The 25,281-nt window shown below is 41.4% G+C and overlaps 1 protein-coding gene across 2 annotated transcripts; it reads right to left on the bottom strand.

Annotated features, from left to right (window-relative positions):
* Positions 1-5: 5 nt before the first annotated feature.
* Positions 6-23,946, bottom strand: mkxa (mohawk homeobox a). Of its 2 annotated transcripts, none has more exons than XM_034132256.1 (7): positions 23,818-23,946; positions 22,399-22,664; positions 19,893-20,052; positions 17,118-17,271; positions 13,853-14,281; positions 2,744-2,777; positions 6-2,621 (listed from the first exon to the last, which is right to left on the bottom strand). In XM_034132256.1, the coding sequence occupies exons 2-7, from the start codon at positions 22,572-22,574 to the stop codon at positions 2,414-2,416; spliced, it is 1,161 nt and encodes a 386-aa protein (XP_033988147.1). In that variant the 5' UTR covers positions 22,575-22,664; positions 23,818-23,946; the 3' UTR covers positions 6-2,413. The 2 variants fall into 2 exon arrangements, with proteins under 2 accessions (XP_033988147.1, XP_033988148.1); XM_034132257.1 differs by having other exon boundaries at positions 6-2,618.
* Positions 23,947-25,281: the final 1,335 nt, after the last annotated feature.

Raw genomic sequence — 25,281 nt, 5'->3', positions numbered from 1 at the left:
CATCATTTCATTCAGAGGTTTATTCATTCATTATTTGCTTTGACCAAGCAACAACTGTTTTATAAAAGAAATGTTACATAAGGGCAACTCGGACAATACAAGGAGATATGCATTTGGTCATTGGATTGATTATCCAGTCTCTATCAAAACAAACAAAAAAAGAAAAATCTCAATTTATATAACTTAACAATAAAAAAACAAACTATGGTCACCACTTTCTTTTTTACAAAGTCCGCAATAATAATTTATAGGCTTTAATACATACCGTTGCTTTCTATTTTTCAGCTTGGTTGTGAAAGCAGGGCCGGAGAAAGGCGTGTACAGTACCAACATGTTGGCCGTAGAAATCCCTTTGTTAGAAATGGTGAGGTTGTTGGGGAGAGAGTTCAGGTAGGAACAACAAAGGCTGCTCTGTTGTCTCCGAAGCCTCCTTCCCTCTCTCTCTTCCCAGGGAGTGGGTATCGTGTGAGGGTCGCGAGTGGTCCAGAGGTGAGATTAAAAACACAAGGAGCAGCCCGGCACTACCCCACAGCTACCCTGCCTGGATCAGGTGTATACAAAACACATGTGGGAGCCCTCAACCCCCACTGCATAAGCAAATAGTGCCTGGGGATTGGCTAGTGCGATAGATTTCATTATACCTCCATAGGCACGCCAACAGGAATAACATAGGGTAGTCCTTTAACTTCTCTTCACCTTTGTGTGTACCATTCGCTCTCTGTGTGTTTTCTGGTTGAAAACCAAAAACTGTAAGTGCAGATTTTTCTTTCTATTTTTACCAGTTTGCACATTCAAGACATAAAAAACGTCAAAAAGTCACTTTGTGTAGCTCCCTCTCAAAGTCCTTGACCATAAGCACAGTATGGGTTGTCAAAAAAAATTGAAAAACTGCACGATTTATGGAGGAGTGTACATTTTGACACACATAAACAGTACCTTAAAGATATACATAAAATTAAAAAGTCAGCATACAGAGCCAACTTTAGTTTCTCCCATAAGTCCAACTCGATTTCCCCCAGTTTGAGAACTTGGCATCGTTCGCCGCAAACGTTTATAACATATGCATCAGTACTTTTCTAGAAAGGAGTGTCTTTCCATTGGATGACAAAATGTGGTAGGGTTAAGTGAAACCAGGTAAAAAAGTTTGGATCAGAAATAAAACGACCACACATATTCACACTGACAAACAGGAATACTTCGAACTGTTGCTTGGCTGACAAATAGATAATACTGAAATGCATTTCAAAGACAAACAAAACAAGAAAGCGAGGGGGGAGGAAATAAAACCTTTAAGTCTGTCCTCCGACTTTTTGTAAACAGCAATTTGAATGTAATGCTAAACAGCTGAGAGGGCTGAGGATCAAAAGGCTGGTGGTAGACTTCTTTTCTCGTTAACTCAAGACTATCTTGCACAAAAGGCAACACTGTCCACATAAAACACTGATAATGCAAAGTAAAAACATCCCTTTCAGGTCATTCTTCTGTCAGATCAGATACTCAACCTTAAAGCCTGTACGTAAATCTGTGAGATTGTGTGGGTGAACGTGACTTTATTTGGGTCCAGCTGATCGCTCGTTTCAGCAACTAAAAGGCGCGATAAGAAAGGAATCCTTCACTGGGTAATGAAATCCAAGGCCCACATATGGACAAGGAGGAGGATATTTGCTGCTTGTAGATCTGCTGCTCACGTTAGGGCAACTTATCTACGTTTGTATCCAACAGTTATTGTTGGCCTGCCAGCAGCAAAGGGCTGGCTAAAACAAAACAGTGTTCGGTTTACAGTCAAAATGAAGACTCCAGTCAAAATAGGCGCAATGCCTTTAAGCGAAATACTGCTGGGCATTTTTTGAGACAGAGAGAGCGTGTGTGTGTTGTGTCAGTGCCTTAGATGGTGAGCTCAATCCTTAAGGCACAGGCTGTAATGGGTAGGTTTCATTCACAAAACCAATCCTGAATCATGACCTAACATACTAAAATATTCCAAAGAGGCACATCATCATCTGTAATTTGCATTGACCACAGTCGGCAAGTTATTTGTCTAAATAACAAAGGCACTTTTGGCAAAATACACGTTTTTTTTGTAGAATAAAAAAGTAGGACATAAAAAAAATCATACTCATCAAAAATAAGTTAACATTACAAAAGTGTCTTGTCTTAAGAAATACTGCAGTGAAACTCATCAACGTTTGTCTTTCAACCCAGCAAAGAAAATGATGGTCAAGGCCCCTTTTGTACTTTTTCAGACACCAATAAAAAAAAGAACGAGTTCTCTTTTTGTTCCAGACTTCCTCGCCCCCTCTGTAAACGACAGTTCTCTTTTCACTTCTTTGGGAGTTTAATTGGACTCCGGTAAGTTTGGTGAAACAGGAATGTTTGCTGGTTTGCATAGAGAGATGGGAGGATGATGTCAGCACTAATATTTATGCATCATCGGCACTTTGACAGTCTTGATCTCTGCTATATGGGAAGACTTCTGGATGATGCAGCTGGTGGTCCCGCAGGCGCTGTCCTTACCCTGCGCCAAATTGGTCAAGGCCATGGCGGCGTTGATCTCTCTCCAGTACGTCTCGTCCTTGCCCTTCACTCTTTCCTTTTGCGCAAGTCCTACGCCAACGCTGCTACTGATGATCAGAGGAACACGCCGAGGAAAGAACACAACAGAGTTAGAGGTCAAGTTCAGCTTGTAACCATTGAAAAATAAAGGATTTGATCTTGGCTCTTGGTAAAAAAAAAAGAAACTCACTTGTCACATTTACTTGATCCATGGTCTGTGGTTTCTGGAAGGACAAAAACGGAAAAAAAGAGGTTATTTTTGCAGAGTTCTCTAGGGTCAATGAGGATTTATTGAAATGTAGCTGAACATACAGGCTCAGGAGGTGTGTGTGTGTGTGTGTGTGTGTGTGTGTGTGTGTGTGTGTGTGTGTGTGTGTGTGTGTGTGTGTGTGTGTGTGTGTGTGTGTATGTGCGTGCGTGCGTGCGTGCGTGCGTGCGTTGTCCTGTGTGAGGTCTGTGCTGTAAGCGTACACCCTGTGCTGTGCAAACATGTGTTGCTCTGTTTTCTCTCTTTACTCAAGATGCTGGACAAAAAGGACTATTTGCAAGAAGCCGTCAGAAAACAAGGTGACTAATAGGATTGAGTTGAAAGATGTTTCTTATGACTCATAAACTCCATTCGCTAATATTTTGAACGAAAACAAATGGGCCCCGGCCAACGTAATTGAGTTGTCTGAGGAAATCAGATTGAAAATGACTGAGCGTAAAAGATGTGAGTGGGAATGAAAGGGCAGCAAGTGAGTCAGTGAGAGAAAGATGGATGTCTGCTCTCCTTTTTCTCTTTTCAAATGGGAGCAATCTCTAACTCATATGTAAAACATTAGAGGGGGAATAGCAGTCATTAAACAATGAAACCGAACTTCACTTCGGGGCAACCGGCGTGTTTACTTCAGCGTGATGTTCACTCGGAGAGAAAGGCCATGTGCACATTGGCGTGTGTGTGCGGGTTGATTTGTGTGTTTGCGCTGAACCTGTCTTCAGTCTTGGGTCTAGTTCTACAGACTTTTTGCCCAGCAGTCAATATGATGACACAGTCTTGGCATTTCACGAGGCATTAAAATAGAGCAGAGCATCTGGATTTCTTAGCCGTGCAGCCTCCACAGCTTTTTAGAACTTAAACGTGACCAGTTATAGATGGCTGATCAATGCGAGAACGTTTTGAAGAACTACCTCAGGATTTCCATTTAGTCAAAAGGTACCAAAGAGTTAATCTTTACCAGGTGCTTCCCTCAACAATGACTTCCTGCTGCCTTGCATTGACTCTTTTTTCAGCCTACTAGATGCCACTTCAGGGACAGCCAGTGTCTTGAAACCTTGACTCCATTTTTCCTAGTAAAACAAATGACTAACATGGCGTTTTTTACGAGCCATTCCTTAAGCCACCATTACTGCAACACAACATTCAACGGGCGTCCCTGAGCTTTCCCTTCTGCTAATCTACACCCTTCATTTTCACAGGAATTTCATTCCCATGATTGTTAAAACTGGAAAAAGGTTGCGCGAGGACACTGTGTTAAGGGTTTAGCATCCTTGCAGACAGCCACAGAGACGGACTGCCAGACTCCGAACTTTTGGGAGGAATCGCAAATAACATTTTACCGTTCTGCTTCGTCACCTCTATCCTCGCCAAAACCCTTCATGCACTCAAATGATCTGGATCCAAACTGCCATAAGCACCTAATTATTCCCAATACTTTGCTCTGTTCCTCCCTTGTTTTTCAAAAAACGTTTCCATGTATCGAAACATTTGCTGACAGCACTGTGTTTGCAAAGCCCCGGGATAATACGAGCCTGATAATGACATGTCCTGTAGTTTTCCTGTTCGCTCTGTAATAGGTGTATTCCACAGAGATTGATAGACTTCACTCTCAGCTATTTTCTCCTGTTGATGGTTGTTAGACAGAAGAAGATATGAATGTGTATGTGTTGGAGGGAGATGAGGACATGATACAGAACCACAGAATGAGATTTCAGTGCGTTAAAGCGCTCCGAAGACATTCTTTTCTGGCCACAACTCCCTGCTGACCTATCTTTCCCGCTGTTTTTAGCTTGCTTTATCAGCAGGTCCCTTTTCTTTCATGGATATTCCTTTGGTCCCTCAATTTCTGTCCGCCACTTTTTTCACTGCTCGCTGCAGCAATTTGTTCTAATATCCGTGATCCAGGTAGAGACTGACCATTCTCATGCAGCCCAGCCAAAACAAATGGAATATTTCCTGTCTATGTTTTAGTAAGGGGTGACTCAGTGCTATGTCAAGAATAAGCACGTTTTCAAAGCTGCTTTTCAAAGCCCTTGATGTAATACATCCCTTCTTTATCTCTTATGTTTTCTTATTCTCTATTTCCTAGCCATTTCTTAAGCAGCTGTTTTTTGGCGTAGAATTTGAATATCAGGTAGATTGGTGAAGGCTGTGAAGGCATCATCTCTGCACTCTATCTACTCATTGGATTGTTGCCTGTACTTGGAAGCAGAATGGTCCTGTGTAAAAATATGCATCGCTATAATCACAGCTCTGTAATTACAGGCAATTACACTGTTTTCCTGTGTTGTTTATGTTGCCCCAAAATATATTAGCTCAGTGTTTACTGCAGCAGGGCTCGGTGTATAGATCGGTTGTTGCGGAATCAAGAAGGAAGCAACTTAAAAAACGAACCGTATGAGGCAGCCACTTTACAGATAATCCTTATAGAACAATCAAATAAGTGATATCGAAGACCACCCTTGGAGTGAGATCCAGTCCCTGCCCTTGGGAACCTCAATGCGTACAAAAACTCAATTTCCAAACTCTGTGCCTCAAACGTTAAAGAAAAACAAGGACAGCGCCAAAGACTCAATAAATCCTCAATAAATCACTTGGGACTTTTTATTATTTATCCTGTTTTTCTCCTTGTTATTTATTTTAGTTTTTTGCTTTACGGGAGTGCTGCTGAAAACTCAGTCGCTGTTGCCTTTGGGCTCCACTGACAGCGGGGTTTCACGGACCACCAAGGGGGAAAGCTAAGAAGTTTGATGGTTTCTGGCGTCATCCTGGAAGTCCAAAAATACTAGCTCACTTAACATCACCGCGGGGTAATGAAGGGAGAGCAATAAGAGGTCAAAAAAAGAAAAACTAGTCTAGTTTGGTGAAAATGAGAGAAAACAAGCGGGGACTGACAAATTAGAAAGGGAGTGAGGTTACACCTGTTAAGACGACTGCGGAGGAGAGTGGTTGACTATCATCATTACCATCTGGTGCTGTTGTTAGCAACATACAACAATAAACAAGGCAGGCCCTGGTGCACAAACCAAGGGCTGGGCTGAATTAGGCAGACAAATAAACACATACAAACACATTTTATAGGACATTTAGTTTCAGGCTTTTGGTTGGTGGTCTTATCCAAAGTGACTTAGAATAAGCGTCAAGTGTTAGGTCACCAAAAATCACACCTATCCAAAAATAGGACCTCAATGGTTTGACAATTTTCCCATGACCATAAAACAACTTAATAAGGTGTTTAGAAGGGACAGTATATTAAAGGAACAGGTTAGGGTTAGGGTTAGGGTTAGGGTTAGGGAAAATGTATATAGTACCACTGTCTTATCTGAGACTGGCATCAATAATCTCATCTAACTCACAGAAGGAGAGCAAATAAGCATTTTTCAAAAATGTGAACGTTTATTTAATTAATAAAGCTATTAATTTGGATGTATAAACCCAGGCTTAAAGGAAAGTGATGCTAAAAGTTGTTTGTCGCTGGGAAGAATGTGAAATGCATTGACTTTGACCGGAATGAGAAGATTATTTCACCACACACACACATCTACAGTAAACTCAATTGTTGAAGTAAGGAAATGAGCTAAGCGGATTTCCTCTAAAGCAACTGATGAGAACCAGAGTGGCGTAGCAGACAATCTGCTCGCCGCTGACCTGTACAACCGCAGAGCAGGTCAGCATGATAGAACAGATCATCACGTTGTTACGCGGCTCCTTTCGTTTCCAGGAAGAGTCAGCGCTTACCGTCATCACAGGTGAGTCAGAGTTACATTCTATCTCCAGAAACGTGTGTGGCACGAAGCTTATGGGATATACTGGGGAAGTCACATTCAAATAACTGAATGTACAGACATTTGACCACTTCGTTTTTGCCAAGTTTTCGAAAAGGAACTGATGAGCAATTCAGGCTATTGATGCTATCTTTGATTTGACACCAACCCAAGCCACCGAGTGTTTAGCACATGGTGCGACACCAAGCGATCACTTACTGCCTCCCCAGATCGAACTTTTATATATTTCTTTAATGATCTGTGCTTTTTATAATGTCAAGAAGAGTCTGTAAATGAAGTTAGAGATGCCTTGGCAGGCCACGGCAGTGTGCTCGGCCAACAGTACTTGAATATTACCCCTTCCAGCCGTTTCTCTTTCTCTCTCTCTCTTCACGTCTCTACAGGCGGTGAAGGAGTCTGAGTCTGAAGCGCTAAAGAACCAAACTGTCATTTCCACTCAGTTAGCCAAAGACATCATACACGGTGTGAATTTAATGCCTTCTCCTTTTGCCCTGACAACACTTTCATCACTTAAAAAATACTGAATAATTAGCTCCTACACTATTATAAAGAACATACACACAGTGACAGAGCCAGACAGATACTGAGCCTCTGCCTAAGAAGTGACTCTCTCATTTACTGCCTTTGTTGCCTTTTTTTCCATGTCTGCCCAGTTGATGACACATCAGTCTGCGTGAGTGTGTGTGAGTGTGTGTGTGTGTGTGTGTGTGTGGTGGAGGCAGATAACCAAGATCCGAAAAAGAGGATTACACTACGCTTTGTGTCTTCTTGCTAGATGGAGAAATAATAACAGTGTTTTAGATGTTTAAGCACTGCCAGGTTGTCATTGTGTTTACGATTGCCAGTAAACAGAGTGTAATCAGGGCCCCTGTAAATCAGCCAAAATGAGAAGAGCGTCTCGACCGAGAAGTAAATATGTTGTCATGGCAAACGTGTGTGCGCGGACTGCCATGGTGTCATGGACGAACTAAAAAAGGCTCATCATGAGGAATCAAGAATTGGGATTTGGCGTGACAACAACAGATGATCACGAAAGATTTAAAAAGGAGACAGTGATAGCATTTGAGGATCAGAGAGCTCATTCTTCAAATGCTGATTTAATGACACATGTGATGATGAACAGATGACCACTGCTCTGACACAACAAGTACAAGAGATACTAAACTAGGCTGACTTCCTGATTGAGCTATCCTATCACAGCTTTCCAAACAACACCCTCAGGGAAGCTTCGTTGTTTGAACCAACACATTAGGGGAAAAAATGCAAAAACCACGAGTAAACATTATTTTGAATTTAAAGTGTTTTCATGTGCCCCAAAATATCCTTTTCTTTCCAGGATCTGGAGGCCAAATGATATGTTTGCGCTGCACTCCCTGCATCATTATGTTGCAATTCCTCACAGTGGTAGGTTGAATTGCCCTCTCACACTCTTGGGGGATTTCTGTGGGTGTGTGTGTCCTGTGCGCTCACTATGTCACACCTCTCTCCGCTCAGCTCGGTCCCGTGGGAACACAATGGCAGCCTATTGTTCTAGACACAGCTTTTAAAATGGAAACAATTTGTGTTTTATACGGCCCGGGGCAGTGCGGCTCGGTTTCCCTGACTAGGCAGCCAGCTGTGTTTTCTGATGACCCGAATGTGTGAGTGTAACCCTTAAAGCCTTGGCGTGCTGATGATTTAAAAACTATCAGGTTGAGAGGGCTCATTATTCTGCTATGTTCTATGTTAGGGAGTTGCGTATAAACAGCGTCTGTCCCGATGTTTGTCTGTTAACACTTCTCCACAGCATGAACACTGCCCTCACCCAGCCTCAGTTTAGCGGTCGGAAGCCAATCTTCCAGTGACACAGGTTCATCAGGGTTTCCTCTTTTTTTAATTTCCTCTCTGTGTTTTTATCCACCTTTCCATTCGTATGGAGCTGCACCACAGCTTAATGTCAGGATTATACCTCACCACTGCCGACTGTTGTTCCCACTGTTGCACCAGCCACACCCTGCAGGACACTCAACTGCACTCCATATACTTCACTGAGGACTATAGTTACACAACAAATATGTGTGTACATTCACACTCTTAGGGGTTTAACTTATATATGTATAAAATCCTTAACCCATGCTAATCTGTAAATTACAGTAAATCCTCTTTCTGACCACCTATATTACACAACATATGTTTAACATAACCTTAGTGATATGTAGCCATTGTGATAGTTCAGATATCTGCCTCTCACTAGTTCTCCTTCCCCCAATTCATCTGAAGTATGGAAGTATTTCAATTTGAAAGAATTACATTTCAAAAAGTAACTTGTCCGTCTGGAAACAATGTCCCTTTACCCCGTTTCCAAGGCTGCCTCAATATTTGTTAATTTCCTTTTTTCTCTATTGTACTTTTTGAATAGCTATTCACCAAATTATTGACTACAATGTCATGGTACACACTTTAAATGTGTAAAAAGAGAGGAAATAGGCAAACATCCATGTAAAATACGCCAGAATGATTTGTCTACAAAGAAAATTGTATGATATAAGTTTTAAGAAGTGTTAGCCATTGGTTCCCTGACTCATCTGGTTTTCTGCCAGAAACAAACAGGTGGCAGCGAAGTCTCTTCACATTACAGCTAAACAGGGAAACTGTTTTTAGGAAAATATCTTACTGTTTTAAAAACTATCAGCGTTGATCGAAAATGATCTACATGGCCTGACACAACGTATGAAAAATATGAATGTGAGCTTTACCTTCAACTCAGTTTAATTCTCCTAATTTGCACAGAAAACCAAGTCCTATGAACTGTACTCACTCTGACAGATCTGTATAGACGAATTAAAACACACACACACACACACACACATGCTCACTCTCAGTTCTTCCAACCACTGTCTCAGTCTTTAAGCCATGCCACCATGCTTTCTTTCTTATCCCACCAGGCCGCTGCTGGACTGGATAAACTCCACTCTGTAGATCTGGATGGAACACATGCTCTCTCTCTCTCTTCTCATCCCTTCCTTACTGATTCCTAAAGCCCAACCTGAACCCAGTAAAGGTTTTGGCAAATGCTATTCTCTTGGAACAACACCACTAACCCCTCCTCTTTCTGTCTTTACTTTCTCCTTTCCTATGAAACTGTGGAAAGAGGTTATCGAAGCCAGTATATCCACACCTCTGGATTCCGTACTCATTCATCACTGAAGGGCTCATTGTCACCGAACAGCTCTGTGTCAAGCATTGTCTTTCTGTTGCTCTGTGGCATGCAGTAAATTACGCCGTCGTTCATCAGTTAGCAAACGTGACATCGGAGTCTTAAATCAACAATGCTGCTGTACAAATCATTACGTGTTTCTCTTTGAGAGAAGACAAGAAAGACATTGATTGTAAAGTAAATCTAGTGAAGTATTTCAAGTTAGTAAAAACATATGAGAAGGGTCATGATAGAAATCTCTTCTATCACAAAAAAACACCAAAAGAGACAAAAAAACATTCTAACTTTTTATCTCAAGAGATTTTTTTTTCCACATTAAGATTCCTTTTCTTCCATTCACCTGGACAACTCCAGAGCTATTTAAGTGCCAGCGATCTCTCCAGGATTCAATAACTGTCTGGCACACTCACTGCGACCTGATTCTGAAAAGGCCCGTAGGATCTCAGCGGCTGCCGTCAAACACTACTGTTTTCATTGAACCAATTTCTAAGAAAAATACGAGTTGAACAGCACGTGACAAAGAAATAAGTATCTTAAATGGTGTTAAATAAATAAGACTTTGTACTGCATGACCAAGAGTCTCTGACTTCATGTGAAATACAATACACATAGTAACAGATTTTTTTTAGCCATTGCAGATGGTCGTGTTCCCTTTGAATTTATTGGAGTCACTTCTGTAGTTTAATACAATAACCTTTTATCAAATGCCATCATCAGGTCCAAACTGAGCATGTCAGCATGCCAATGATAGCATTTAGCTCACTAACATGGACTCAGAAAAATGTTTATTATCTTAATAAAATAGACGTGCTTTCCAAAAAAGAACAGAAAAATGTATTTATTGGAAACTTGTTGGTGGCCACTGACTTGATTTCAGCTATTCATACTTTTCCACATCAATAGAAGAATTGGCAAGCCATCTACGTTCACCATCAGGCTACTGTAGCTGTAACCAGAGTCCACAAGGGGAGAACCTGAGAAAATGTACTAGTGTCAACCTCATGTAAAATGTCTGACCGAGATCGCTCCATTTCTGTCCGCAGAAACATTGAAGTTGTATGCCGAATAATGATCTATATGATATCGGACGGGGCGAAATCTGGTACAGAGGGAGAAGAAAAACATTGAGCCAGATTCCTGCCATTTAATATCCCATTAAAGGGTAATTTGGCATGAAACCCCTGGCATGTGTGATGGAATTCTACTGCTCCTTGTGTTCAATGAAATTCCCCACAGGCCTTGGATTGTAGGTGTGTGTGTGTGTATTCGGTTGTTTGTACTGGATGTGTGCATGTGCTTGTATGCGGCCTGTGAATGGTACATGACTGTGTGTGTTTTTTCAAATGTGTGAGTCCCTTTCTAGCCAGAATAAGTGTAGTTTTCCACTGGGGTAAATCTACACTCTCCATCTCCTGCCACGTCTGACTGCCCTCTGTAGTCACAGATAACACTGTGGGCTCAGGCTGCGGCCACAACAGCCAACTGGTCCATTACTGGACTTTCAGCCAATGGGATGATGGTCGCCAGGCACGCCACTTTTGCTTTGACCAATCCCGATCATTTTACAGGCAGGGATTCGTCCAAAGAATGTGCCAAAAGACACTGTTCTGATCTTTCTAGTTCAAATTCTTTTCCTCCCTTTAGTGAAACTGCAGATATTTTGTCATTGTCAAAAAGTGGGGAACATTCACAGAGCTTAAATCAGAGTTAGTCTTTTTTCCTACTGATATAACTACAGATTTATGTTAAATCCGCAACTCACGGAAACACTTTTCCCTTATTATGAAAACACAATAAAACTATTTTTCAAAAAGGAATGCGTTCACTTCAGAAATATCTGGAATGTGCAGCCACAGGCGTAAAAAACAGGGGAAATGATGCAAACCCGAGCTTAAAATGATTCCTGCCTCCCCTCTTTTTCATTTGCTCTGTCTGCGTCGGCGAGATCAGATGTGGAATTAAAATGTCATTTTCTCGACTTTTCTTTGTTGCGTTTGTTCAACCGGGCGATGGGATCCGAGGGCCCCAGCAGGTGTTCCATCCCATGAGTCAACACCGCCTCGGAGAACTTTCCATGTGTGGATTCAAAAGCTTCACTTGCATGTAACAGAGTAACACTTCTGTAAAAGTGCCAGAGCCCGAGGAATCCAAGAGGGAGACGTCAGTGCCAAGAAATGATATTAACCATAGAGATAAAATAGTTACTCTCTATTAGAAACAGCAGGCCAGCCAGGTGAACTAATCCTTTTTTTGGGGATTTCTCTTATTAAAATCTGGTAAAGAGGGAGTTATAAGTCTCACTTGGTCTATCCATCTCTTTGTTTCTTTCTCCATGTGTGAGCCCCAGCAGGTGCCTCGATGTGAAAAAGCCCGATGTTGGTTCAGGTCACAGGGTTTCAAGTTCTTCGATCAGGAGGATTGTAACCGTCACAGCCGTTCATGCATTTCATACACACACACCCCCACTCTCCTTCACGCTCGGATAATATGAAACACATTTGTCCATAAGACGAGCTTTGAATGAAACACAATAAAATCTCTTCCTCGCACAAAGACCCCGTCTCGTCACTCCATCACCTTCAAATCCACCCCCCCCCCCCCCCCTCGGCACTGCCAAGGCTCTACAGAAAGTGAAAACATCACTATTGGTTGTGAACAAAGACCCAGTGTTCTCATCTGAAGAACAGATCTGACCTTGATTTTTCACAGCTTATACACATTTGTAACAACTGTAGTTTAACTGATTTGCAAGTTCATGACACTACGTTTACGGCGAGGAAAAGATCAGCATCAATAAACACGCTGTGAAACATTTTGAGCTAGTTCAACGAAAAACAACAAGTTCCTGTGCTGCCTAAGATAAAGACAACGTATTAGGCTACCCTTGGTGACTGGCTCAACAATAGGGCAGTTTTTCTTCAAACTATGAGAGTTTTAACATTAAAACAATGCATGCTGGGAAGGCTTCTAATATGCTCTTCAGCAAAATGTTGATTTCACTCATCACTTACAATACAATTTTGAATGAAATTATTATAAATTATTAGTTGGTTCTACTTAATGATTGTATGTATTTCAGTGACTAATTCATCTTCATTTGCTGCCCTGCCATTTATTTCTGTTATTCATTTTGACAAGTTCACAATGTTTAGTCTCGATTGAAATGTCTAATAAAGACTCGATAAATAAAAACATGTGCTCGTAATAAAGTCCATAAAGCAAAACATTTTTAAATGATTATTTCCCTCCGGTAGAAAAACTGAAGAATTTGTGAAAAACATTTAGACAAAATATGAAAAAAGAAAACCTCTTCATCTGGTTTTATCTCCCTCTGGAATGTGTTTTTCATTCTGCAGCAGAATGAATGACAGAGGACGACGAGGAAGCCGAATTCAGGGGCAGCAATACTGTAAAAGGACCTAAATCAACAGATCCAACATTGTTGCGCAAGTTTTTTCTGTTATTACTTTCCCCCTAAAAGTGATACTGCCTTGGTCTAAAAAAAGATATTTCACGGACTGCACACACGCAGACTGCCGGCACACAAACACACAGCCCCATTTGCCTTGCCCCTGCTCTCAGCGGGACCTCATGGCAGGATCAAAGGCATGCCAAACAGTAGTCTGAAAGTGAGCGTGCTCCACATGGCCTTGTTGTGTCTGGCCTGCTAAAGCCTGGTCAGAGGAGCGGGCCGGGGGGAATTCCTTCTCTGCTTGACTGCAGACACAGACAGTGTTCTTGTGTGAGAGTGTGAAGTGACACTACATGGGCTCCTCCACTGATACGTGGATGTGCGACATTTTGTTTTGGAGACACTGAAATCTAATAGAACAGTTATTAGAAAGAGGTCCTCTTTACCGCATCTCCATTTCAGAAGTAATAAGATTCACACCATATTGAGGCGGGGAGAAAACAGTGTGTTGGAAATATTGGACCAGCTGCAGGAATTAAAACAAAATGTGCAGATGGAGGGGACGAAAAAAGAACAAAAGTGAAGGATGTCATGTGTGCGAGGGAGACTCTTGAAAGGGAATGAATGCAAGAAATGTGGCTCCTTACCAGCACGATAAACAAAGTTGGCCTCGGCCTCGGAGGAGGACGGCGAGAGCAGCTCGTCGTCGTACTCGTTGGAGCTGAAGGAGCCAGAGTGGTTCCTCTTGCGGGCGTCCATGACGGCGTTGGCAACCATGACGTGGCGCAGAGAGTCGTTCAGGTAGCGGTGCAGCAGGCTGCTCTTGTACTTGGGTGGAGACACGTAGTCCTCGGTCATTGAGGCGGCAGAGCGCAGGCCCGCTCCCATGCCCATGCCCATGCCCATACTCATACCCATGCCCATACCCATGGCCATGCCCATACTCATATTCATATTCATACCCATGCCCATGCCCATGCCCACCATGGAGGACCCCTCCTTCTTGATCACGCCCGGGTACATGGGCTTGTTGAGCTCCTCGGGGCTGCTCTGTGTCCTCTGAGGGTTGTCACCATCTACGCCACCATGGGGAAAATCAGAGGAAATACATTTAAATGCGTTGCAGAATTACATTTTCCAAGCAGGGCAGTTTTACAAATGTTTTTACTCAATCAGATCATATTGCTTTGCATATTTCTTCCTATTTTTATCCTTTTTAACCTTTTTAGCTCACCTTGAACTCCTGTGTTTTCCTTAAATGTTCAGATCTTATAGATTTATGTAAGCTCTATAAATATATTATATTTTTATATTCTATAATTTTCGTTATTGCACTGATTAAATTAGTTAATGTGAATGACAGTTTATAGTTATGTAATGCATTAAAAAGAATAGAGGCCCATTCAGTGCCATTGTATTTATAACAGCCCCTACTGCTATTTAAAGAAATATATTTTTACGCACACTGCAAATACATTAAGTTTAATAGGTGACAAATGACTATAACATCCACAAATCATGCCAAATCATCATCCGAGCAATCCGACACATTTCTTCAGCAAATGCTTCTCCAGGTAAAGTCTAACTCAATTCTGTGCATTGAATGTACATCCCCACTGACTCACGGTCTGGTTATTCTGAGCTAATCTTGAATCTAAATAGCAGGGCAGGGAGATTTTAACCTGGCGCTCCTGCCCTGCTTTTGGCATCACCTCAAGAGCAGAAAGCCCAGCGAGACTTTGGACGCATTACCAGAGCATAACGGATGGTAGCCTATTTCCTCTCCATCAAGACCACATTGCCCCTCTATTCCCCTGCAGAAATAAATAATTTCCAGGGAGCTCTGCGGCAGAAAAGATTGAATTAAAGCGAAGTTCTCTACCTGATGAAAGAAACTGAGTGGGAAGGATATCTGAAAAACCAGATATCCTCTGGCAGGGGGGAAATCAGGGAGAAGTTCACTCGAGATACTGGCCCTGCCAAGACTGTAATTTTGTAATTTGGGCAGGTTGGACTTTTTGATTCAGCCTGGGCCAAATTAAAATTATAGCTCCCACTTATCAGAAACACATGGAGGTAACATACTTGCTCTTTTTCCCTTGTGTATTTGAGGTAGAATTCAGGGAGTGCTTCAGCCTCTCTTCTGAAACCACAAACGCTATAATAAATCTAATCATTATAATCCCATAAGAGTGTCCTTTTACCTCTAGGTCATCCACCTTTTTTTAAATAAAACTTCCTTTTAAACACCTACATGACATGCAGGGAAACAGCATTTTCAAAACAAGCTGGACCATTTAGGGACAGTAAGAGGAATGTACGCCGAGTCAGATGGGTCAGGTCTGGCCCCATAAATAGCCTCTGGAACAAAAGCATAGGCTTCAAAACATAATGGAGGGCTTTTTAGCGCATGGGTTAGAAGTGGGAGCAGGCTGCGGAGAGCTTCATAACCATAATGTGACAGGGAGAAGAGTCCGGGAGATATACAGAGCCTCCGGTGGTACAGTGGCCTGTGGCGGACACAATGCAAACACCATGCACACATTCCTGTTCCAGCCACACGCTTCAGCCTCTCCTCCTCAAAAATCTAATTAGAGATCACCGACACCACAGTGCTCTTCCTTTCTGTTCATTCTCTCTGAGTGAGTTATGTATGTTTTATATTTGTTTGTTTCCCTAGCATGTTTTCAGTGCTGTCAGCGAGTAGAAAGAGGCAGTTGCTGTAAATACACGGCTGACGGAGAGCTACTCATTTTCTGGGACACGGGTTGGCTCAGCGGGGTGTTTTAATGACAGCGCGCCGCAGCCAGCCGGACTCGGCGTCTCTCGGCTGGGTCACACACTCGCCATTTATATACACGCAGAACATGGCCCTGCATAGCATCCGCCTGCTTTAGGGTCAGGCACAGAGGGACATTGCATGGCCTTGGGCTTCATTTCATGTCATAATGCTAGATTTGAATTTCAGGGGCAGAAGAAGTATGATGTAAGGGGATTATCCTGTTCACTCTGGACAAAGAACATTAGGTTGAAACAAGGGTAAGTTATAACTGAGTTTTGATGTGATATATTATGATGTGACGTCAGTAATGCAAAGATTTCCACCATGATCATAGAAGGTCAAACCCTGCCAATAATACATATTAAAGGGGACATATCATGCTCATATTCAGGTTCTTTTTTGTATTTTGGGTTTATATTAAAACAAGTTTACATGCTTTTATGTTAATGAAACAATTTCTACAATATTGTCACCAGAATGTACCTGTATTCTCCCACACTCCATTTTAGCTCCTGCTTTTTAAACCCCCATCCCGATATTGTTATGAGAATGCATGTGAAATGGGAAGAAGTGCCAAATGAAAAAGGCTTGTCGAAATCCTGTTTTATTATTTAGACAGCCCAGAAAAAAATCTGATTGTTAGTTAACATTTTGCGGCTTGGTACGCAGTCCAAATACGAAAATGTAGCAATAAAAAAAAGTGAGTTATTCAAAGTATGTCCCTTTTTAAGTGATTCAAATTAAAATGTAGCTTAGTGGATTGATTAAATAAAAGAAAACTGAGGAATAACCCTAAACTTACTTGATTCCAAATACAACCAACAACAGCTAAAGAGGTCAAGGGTCACAGACTAATCTCAAAACATGTGTTTATGTGCCTGAAAATAAAGGAGAAGTGCTCAGGAAATAATGATAATAATGACAGGGCAGTTACCCATTTTTAGCCGCCTCTTTTAACTTGGAATGGAACTTGGAAGAGAGAAGGACTTGGCTTATTTGAAGCTAATGTACTGCAGGATTCTGGCTGTTCTGGGTTTATATCCACATGGTTGATTGCGCTTATTGTAAAAAAGCTTGCGATAAAAGCTTAAATGAAATGTAATGTGATTTTGGATGCAGTCGAGGCGTACCGTCTGAGCAGCTGTCCTCGCTGCTGACGCTCAGCCTCTCCGCATTGCCCTGGACATATTTGTTGTAGAGTTTGATCCTCAGCGCCCAGCTCAGGTCTGGCTGCCTCACCGTGTTCTTCAGTCGCCTCCTGGCATTCGCAAACCAGTTGGATACCTGAGAGAAAAGAGCAATTGGAAAGAGGGAAGCAAATAGAAACATGTATTACTTTAGGATTCCAAACAGCTCTACTTCCCTTCCAAGACGTCTGCTCTCTGCCTGCCTTCAGTCTCATTGAGATAAACCAAGAGACACAGAAGCAGAGTCAGGTTGCAGAGCAGCCCTAAGGAACATCCCAGACACTTCACAGAGACACCCCAGCATGCATCTTCACTATATCAACGCCATGTTGAAACATTAAACACCCTCCAAACGCTGAAGGGCCAGTGAACGCAACGTTTCATTAACCAATGTTCCGACCGAGATGAACGTCTCCCGTGCTTATTCTGGACTCCCAGCCTCCTTCCAATAATACATTTTTTCCAACACTGTCTTCAAGATGCAATAAAAAAGACACTCGAGCCGGCGCTCTTCCTTGCACTGGGAAGGGAGACCATTAGATGTTATACTAGAATAACTTTTCATGCTCAATAGACTTCAAGCGGCTTATGAAGGGGCTGGGACAGGGGCCTTATGCTAGAGTACTTATTTTTCTGATCCCCTCTTCCAGTATCGTGTTTCTCGTTAACTAAGACCATCCCACATCCTTTTGTCTCGAGCCCAGCGCTGTGGCACTCCAGGGGGAAGGCGGCATCTAGTACATGTGGCTCCGCCGGAGGGGAGGCGAGGTGAGACGAGGCGAGGCGTGGGACGGCTCGCTAATGAGGACTGGAGGAAAGATGGCTGTCAATGGGGTGGGAGAAAAGACATGGGATGGCACGCCTGCTCAGATGACACCCAAATAGATTAAAAAAAGGGGGAGCCAAACCAGCTCTCTCACTCGTGGCCTGTCTGAACTGTACGCACCGTCGATCAGACAGCATGCAGGCACGGCGAGGGATTTGAACAATGATGGAGAGATGGCACTGTCATATTAGTACAAACTTTAAAGAAATAATTTACAATGTTTACATGGAAAAAAGGGGCTGTTTTGCTAAAACATGACAGATTTAGTTGCTTAAAACACCTGGTGCCAGGTTGGTGTTTCCAGGGGAAAATGCACAGGAAGTGATGCGTTCTCCATTGCTGGCAGCGGTGGATTGATTGGACCAGACAGTGGAAGAAATGGGCAGTTTTTAGGTTCCATGAACAAATAGGCAGGGAAAAGAGGCCTCTGGGGGCTGCAACTAATAATAATAAAAAATGTAAAGATTTGTTGATTAATTATTCCAATAATCCATCAATTGTTTACTTAAAAAAATATTTAAAAAAAAATGAAAACACCCAGCACATTAAGATCATGTCTTTATATTCATAGTTTTTTTTGTCACCATAAATCTCACCTATATTCCATTTATATGTCATTTATAATTGCATATTCAATATTCTTACCATTCTCATGTTGGAGAAACACAATTAAAAACATTTTGTTTGATAACTTATGTGATAAATACAATTTTAGATATCACTTTTCTGTCGATCAACTATTCAATAAATTGACCAAATAATCTCAGTAAATTAACCACATCAGTAAAAAATCGAAGGGTCAAATAATGTAAAATGTAAGAAATTCAAAACAAACATACGCACAGAAAAAGAAGAACCCCCGCGTTGGAAAATGTGTTGAGAATCATTCACCTGCCTGTCATCGGGCTCATCCCCCGACCTTTGACACGGCTGCTGGTATTTGGGTGTCAGCTTTAAACGTGTGCGTGTGTTCGCTGCACAGCATCCCGGTGTCCAATACAAAGCATTCCTCTGCACTCTGCTCGCCCTCACCAAAACAAACAGCTCCATCAGGCTCCCCCAAAATGAGAACCAGATTAAGCATTGTGGCCGGCGGCCCGAAAAGCCGCCGCAGACTTTGTGAGGCCGTATCAGTGACCTTGTCAGCCAGATGATACTGTACACACACAGCTGCAAGCGCCAGACACCAAACACACTCATACACACCGGCTTTTCCTCTCAGTGGTCAGTTGCTGAAGTCTGGTAGTCCACTGTACTCTTGTATTATCAGTAGAGGGTGCAATAGCATATGAGAAACACACAGTAATAATACAACAGTATTACTACATCTAGACCTGGGGATCCTAAGCAGCAGGTTGGGGCTATCAATGGGCTCAAGGACAAATAGGAGATAAACCAAAGAAGAGGACTGAAGATATAAATATTCTGTATTTGTTCCTACTATGTTTATATTATACATTCCTCATCTGTTCATGCCAATAAAATGTACGATACAATAAATAAAACCACTTTTTTGGATGATTGACAAGACTAATAAAAAGGAGGTCTCATAAATCGAAAAGATTGGACACCTCCGACTTATATAACTTCAAATATTAGTCACACTCACTTTGTCACATTTGAGTGAAATTAAAAAGAATTTTCCAAATGTAGCTCTTGGAAGAAAGTAGAAATAAGGTCATTGCATACTGTAAAATATACAGCCCACTACTCACAGCCTCCTTATTACAAATGCAAGTCCAAATCCAAATTTCAGACCCAATTAGACCCAAACTCCACCACATAAATCAAAGTTCACTTTTTCCCCCTCACTGATCACACGCATGGCTGCATTCTATTTGGTCTTTATTTGCTACATGACTAGTATGATAAGAAGCAGAAAGGAGACTCACCTGAACCAGGGTCATTTGCGAGCCGAGGGCCAGCAGGATTTTCTCCGTCTTGGTGGGGTAGGGGTTGTCTCGGTGCTTGTAGAGCCACTGCTTGAGCGGCCGCGCCATATCCTGCAGGGCCTGGCGCTTGTGTCGCACTTTACCGCCGCCGGGACGACCCCTTTGGAGGAGCAGGTAGAAAAAAAGGTCAGCCAAATACCACACTTAATAATGAGGTATATGTACATCTAGAAATATAACCTATAAGCCGTGCATATCTGAATTTTGGAAAGCATTTTGGGTTTGAAATCTAAACCTGGACACTTCTTTTTTTGTCCAGCACAATTATTATAATTCTTTTATAATGTTACTTTAATTTTATTTAGAATCTGCCAACAAATAATGCAGGATTTTGTCTTGCTTCAAGACGGAGGATTTGACATTCTGCATTTATTAGAAACATCATGTGTTCATTATATCAGATAAAATGTTGGAGAAAAGCCTAGATTTGTATTTATCAATTCAAAAATGTGAGTTGTATCTGGTTTTAAGTAATATAAACAAACAGGATTATGTTTTTTTTTACTATGTTGTGAAGCTTAAAGTGGAGTCCTGCATGTTAGTCATGACACATATGCGAACAACACTCTATAAAGTATGCAATTTTCTCACCCAAAGCACTGCAATTAAAGTAAGAAAGGTTGGATTAAAAGTAAGAAAGACATAGCAAAAGACAGAGGGAGGCTGAAGCAGACAGAGGCAGAAAGAGAGAGGTACACGCAGACAATCACAGTTTATTTTTCTTTGCGTGTCCCACAAACCACCAGCACATTGCTATAAAACAAACAAAAACGTTTTGCTCAGACGCATACGTTTTTTTGCCAGATTAACATTTCACACCCAAGGAGAAGTGGACCAAGAACAATGTAGCCGGGTCACATTCACAGCCGGGTCACATTCACAGCCAAGCCACCACACAAGGGACTGACAAAAAAAACTTGAAATTATACTTCTGGTTTTCTTTTACGAAAAAAGGGCTATGACACATGTCCTGAGGATGCTATAAAAACATCACAGCAGGAATATATATGTTGGAAAAATAACTAATTTTCAGTCCAAACAGTTCTCCTATCCAAACTTTTTTTTCACTTTTAGAAATATATAAGTTCAAAATCAGTCACTCAGTGGTGAGTAAAGCCAATAAAATGCACTTTAAAGAATATTGTAGTGATAGTATACAAGATAAAAAAAAAAATCAGTGTGAATGTCTTATTTAGCAACACTGATTGGATAATTTCTTAAAGGATATTAACATTTTTTTCGTCTTAAGCAGCCTGATGGTCCTGGTGTGTGAAGGCTCACCTTCCCACAGGTTTTATGAACCTGTAGATGTCAGTATGGTGCTGTGCTCCGCTTCTCCCTTTATCTCACCAAAAAGCTCCACTGACTGCAGATGTAACATATTTTAGTCTAACCTCAAGTCTGCCTCATGTTCTACAAATATTTTCCTTGTAATCTAGATCAGTAAGAACATCCGTAAGGACATTTTGCTCCGTGTTCTGAACTAAACAGTAAAACACACGCACACACACCTCTGTTTAATAATTTAATGTTCTTCGTTAACACTGATGCTTCCCTAGAGGTGACGTCTCACAATCACATCAGCTCATAACATTCTTTCTTATTATTGAAGGTTAGTCCTTGAGGAGGATTATGAAGCTGTCCTTCTGCTCTCTATGACACATTGACCCAATAAACATGCAAATAATAGGCAACTAATAACAGAGTGACGTGATATTTTCTTACACCTGCTCCCAGTCACATAGAGGGAAAATAAAATATATGATTTAAAGAAAAAACACTTGGCTCCTGTGTGATTGACTAGACCACACAGAGAGTTAAAGGGCACATGTATTTATTAGAAACAGATGTATACTATGAGACCCACTACTGAACACGGCTGACCTACTTATTAATTTCCAGATTAGCTGTGAACATCAACACCTAAATGAGGACCAGATTGGAAAAACGGTAAATATGAATTCCCTGAGCCATCAGATCCTGTTGCACTAAACCACAAATAAAAAACATCCGGACTCTATAATTAAATTGGAATTACACATTTGAGATGCAGATAAATTAGTAGTTGTAGATCATAAAAAAGAACTTGGTATTTTATAGGCGCTAATTTGTATGCGTAAATGCGCAATTCAACAGGAGTTATTTTATTAATCCGACATTGAATTAATAGGAACTCAAGGAGTATTATCCACATACATAGAGCACCAATGTAATTCTTAAGACTTTTTACCAAACACGTTATTGAGCTTGATATTTTTTACCCGTCTTAATTATGCATAACGTTAGAACCTCACAGAACTTTGATAACGAAAATCATATTTGTACGCCACTTGTGTGCTGTAACTGATACTGCTATGCTGAGTGGAATACCCGAGGTATTCTTCATCAGTAAACCCGGACATGTCAACAAAGTCTCACATTAAACGCAGCAGAATGCTCCACATACCCGTTCCGCCTGTGTCTGATGGCCTGGTTGTCTCTGATGCCGTGGTTGCTGGAGAGGAGGTCTGGATGTTGCCCCTCGATCACTTCTAGATAATTTCTGCTGCTCATTTCCACCTCTTTCGCCTTCTCCTCAAACAGGACCTGGCTGCTCAGCTTGTTAAACACAATGGTGTTCATCTTTGGCCAGATATGTCCACGATTTCTTCAAAAATTAAAAAAGGAAAACAAAAATCTCCCCTGGTTTGTCACAGTGTCCCCGTGTCTCTCCTGTGGAACAAGAGTGGATATTTTACAAATGAAGTGTAAACCTAACAACCGTGATGTAGTCGTAAACTAAAATAGAACTTTTGCTCGCTGAAAAACAAAAAATAAGTATATTTCTCCTGGAAAACACACATTTCTCTGATACATTCTGATCCTTCTCTGGTGTGTGATAAAGTTGACCTCCACTATGTGTCTGCTCATACAAACACACTGAATGAAGCAGCCTGCAGACCGTCTTAAGCTGAGGCGGGCCGTGCGTAACGGCGCTGTTGTGATGCGTCATTATAAGGTCGCTCTTTGTAAACATTTGCGACTGCAAGTGCCATGCATAAAAAGCTTCTTGTAACGCATACACAATCGAAAGAATTGCACGTACTTAGGTGTGCACTAAATGTTACAAATAGATTTGAAAAAGAGCAATTCAAAAAGTGAATATAAGTGTTATCAGTGCAGACAGCTGCTCCATGATAATACATTTGGCTAATGAGTACGAAAAATGCCTATTAAAACGCCTTTTTAATCTCCAACTCAGATTAAAACCTGAAGTAACACAATTCTACTCAATTCTATTTTGCATATTTTCAACAAACATCTTGTGAGAACATATCATTTACTTCAGTGAAACTACAATAGCCTTCAGACTGGGTGGTTAGGCTTGTAAAATCTTGATTTGAGTTTTTTAAAAATGTGTTTTTGAACTCCAAGCATGTTGAATATTGCTGCCATGTCTCCTCTGCTCTGCGGTCGCATGTCACTACAAATCCTGCATGATTTATTTTTGGTCGGTGCTCTCACTTTTAAATGCAAAACAAACAAGTCTGCAGGCTGCAGAAATGTGAAATTGTGTTTTCCTCTTCACTTTCAATTTGGAATTCCTCTGTGCAAGTTGAATATTGAATGTGTCACCGGGATAGATGCGGTGCCATCAATAGCAGCCAATATAGAGTGATACAAAAACATAATACTGGCAGTGAAATTTGTATAAATGTTTAAATTATGTTTTAAATCTAGGCTTTATTTCAAACTATATGTTATAATAAAACAGCACTTCCATTCAAAGTTGGTCAAGTTTAGGTGCGCTTATCCCTCCATCATGGTTCCAAATCTTGATATATATTCCTAAAACAGTGTGTGTAAGTGTATCTGGGTGAGTTACCTGTCCCGGGCCCTCCTGCGTCTCTCTGCTGTGTAGAACAATAATCCTGTTTCCAGTCGCCCATTCCCTGCTCACATGTTCCCGTCCTGAGATCCTGAGCTCAAACCACACGGACCGCCGTCTCCTGCTCGGCTTTATCCAGCGACCTGCTCCATACCACCCCGGACTCTGAATATCTCACCCTGCTCATGTTTCCTAGTACACAGCCCGAGCCTGCGAACATACTGTGGATGCTTTACGCCGATTCTGGGGCCGGGGCCAGCGCAGGGAGAGAGAGGGAGGGAGAGAGAGGGAGAGGGAGGGAGGCGTCACGCTGCAAAAAGTAGCTGTCTAAAATCACTGCATCCCTGGTGGAGTCTGAAAGTGTTACTTTTCTTGAAGCAAATGTATCCAACTGACATGGGAAAACATCTTCTTCTCCCAATGCTAATGCAGTCTTCGGGAAAATAAGTACATATCCATCATCATATATTTTGTCTCCTGTTTTGGAAACACTTAATAACTAATTGCTTTATCAATGGTTAATATAACAATTAACCTCGGAATTATATGAATGTAAGAAATGCTAGCATCGAGCTAGCTTAGTTTAGCATAACAAAATCCACCAACCAGCACTTCTGCAGCTTACTTATTAACACGTTATATTTTTATTGGGAGTCTGTATACAAATAGTCAAAAACAAAACTTCCATTTGTGTAAAAATGACAATTTTAAAGTTGTGTTACCAAGCAACCAGTAGAGACCTGGATAATTTACCATAAAAAGGCAAATATCCAAATAAGTAAATGTGCAATTTATCAAATGTCAAGAAACCTATTGACATGCAGTAAATTAACTTTGTGTCTTTGATTTGAATGCTTTCCCAACTTTCTTATTGAGCCTTGGGGCTGAATTGTCAAAAAATGCCATAAAGTTAAACATCATTGGAACAAATGACCATAGTTTGGAATTTGGGACTCCGCATACAGAGGAAAGTCTTCAGATTTTGTAACCGAGCCACTTGGTGAAAGCGACATTTTTTACAGCCCCTACACTGTGCATGGAGTTAAACCTATTACCAACTGTCTGCTGCAGGCATACTTTACAGTGCAGTAAACCTGTTTTGGATGCTTGTAAAGACTGTATAACATTTCTCTACTGAAGATCACACCTTGGTCCTAAATGATCCCAGTGCCCAAAACGATGGGTGCAGGATCAAAGAAATATCCAGCAGTTAAAAAAGATACATTTGGCACACAAATAGCTCCAATTGGAAGGATTTAAATAGTTGAGTTCTCCCATTCGTTTTTAGAAGACCTTATGAGTAACCTTTTTTTAGAAGAGTTTCTCAAAGCTTCCTTAGGCAATATCAGTGCTTTTGCTGCAACGATAATTATTCCACCAGATTCCAACAAAAAACAATCCCAGCTGCTTTTAGTAACTTTTGGCAAAAAAGAGAGATTCTTACTGTATATAGCCATGCCA

The sequence above is a fragment of the Trematomus bernacchii genome, unplaced genomic scaffold (assembly GCF_902827165.1).
Source record: "Trematomus bernacchii unplaced genomic scaffold, fTreBer1.1, whole genome shotgun sequence".
NCBI lineage: Eukaryota > Metazoa > Chordata > Actinopteri > Perciformes > Nototheniidae > Trematomus > Trematomus bernacchii.
The sequence above is the reverse complement of the archived record's forward strand: the minus strand, read 5'-3'. Positions and strand labels throughout refer to the sequence as shown.

Excerpts from the sequence above, each read along its gene's own strand:
- mkxa (XM_034132256.1), bottom strand. The coding sequence starts at position 22,574 with ATGAACACCATTGTGTTTAACAAGCTGAGCAGCCAGGTCCTGTTTGAG. Across the intron at positions 2,778-13,852 it reads CAACTTTGTTTATCGTGCTG|AAACCACAGACCATGGATCA; the intron begins GTAAGGAGCCAC and ends TTGTCCTTCCAG. Across the intron at positions 2,622-2,743 it reads GGATCAAGTAAATGTGACAA|TAGCAGCGTTGGCGTAGGAC; the intron begins GTGAGTTTCTTT and ends TCTGATCATCAG.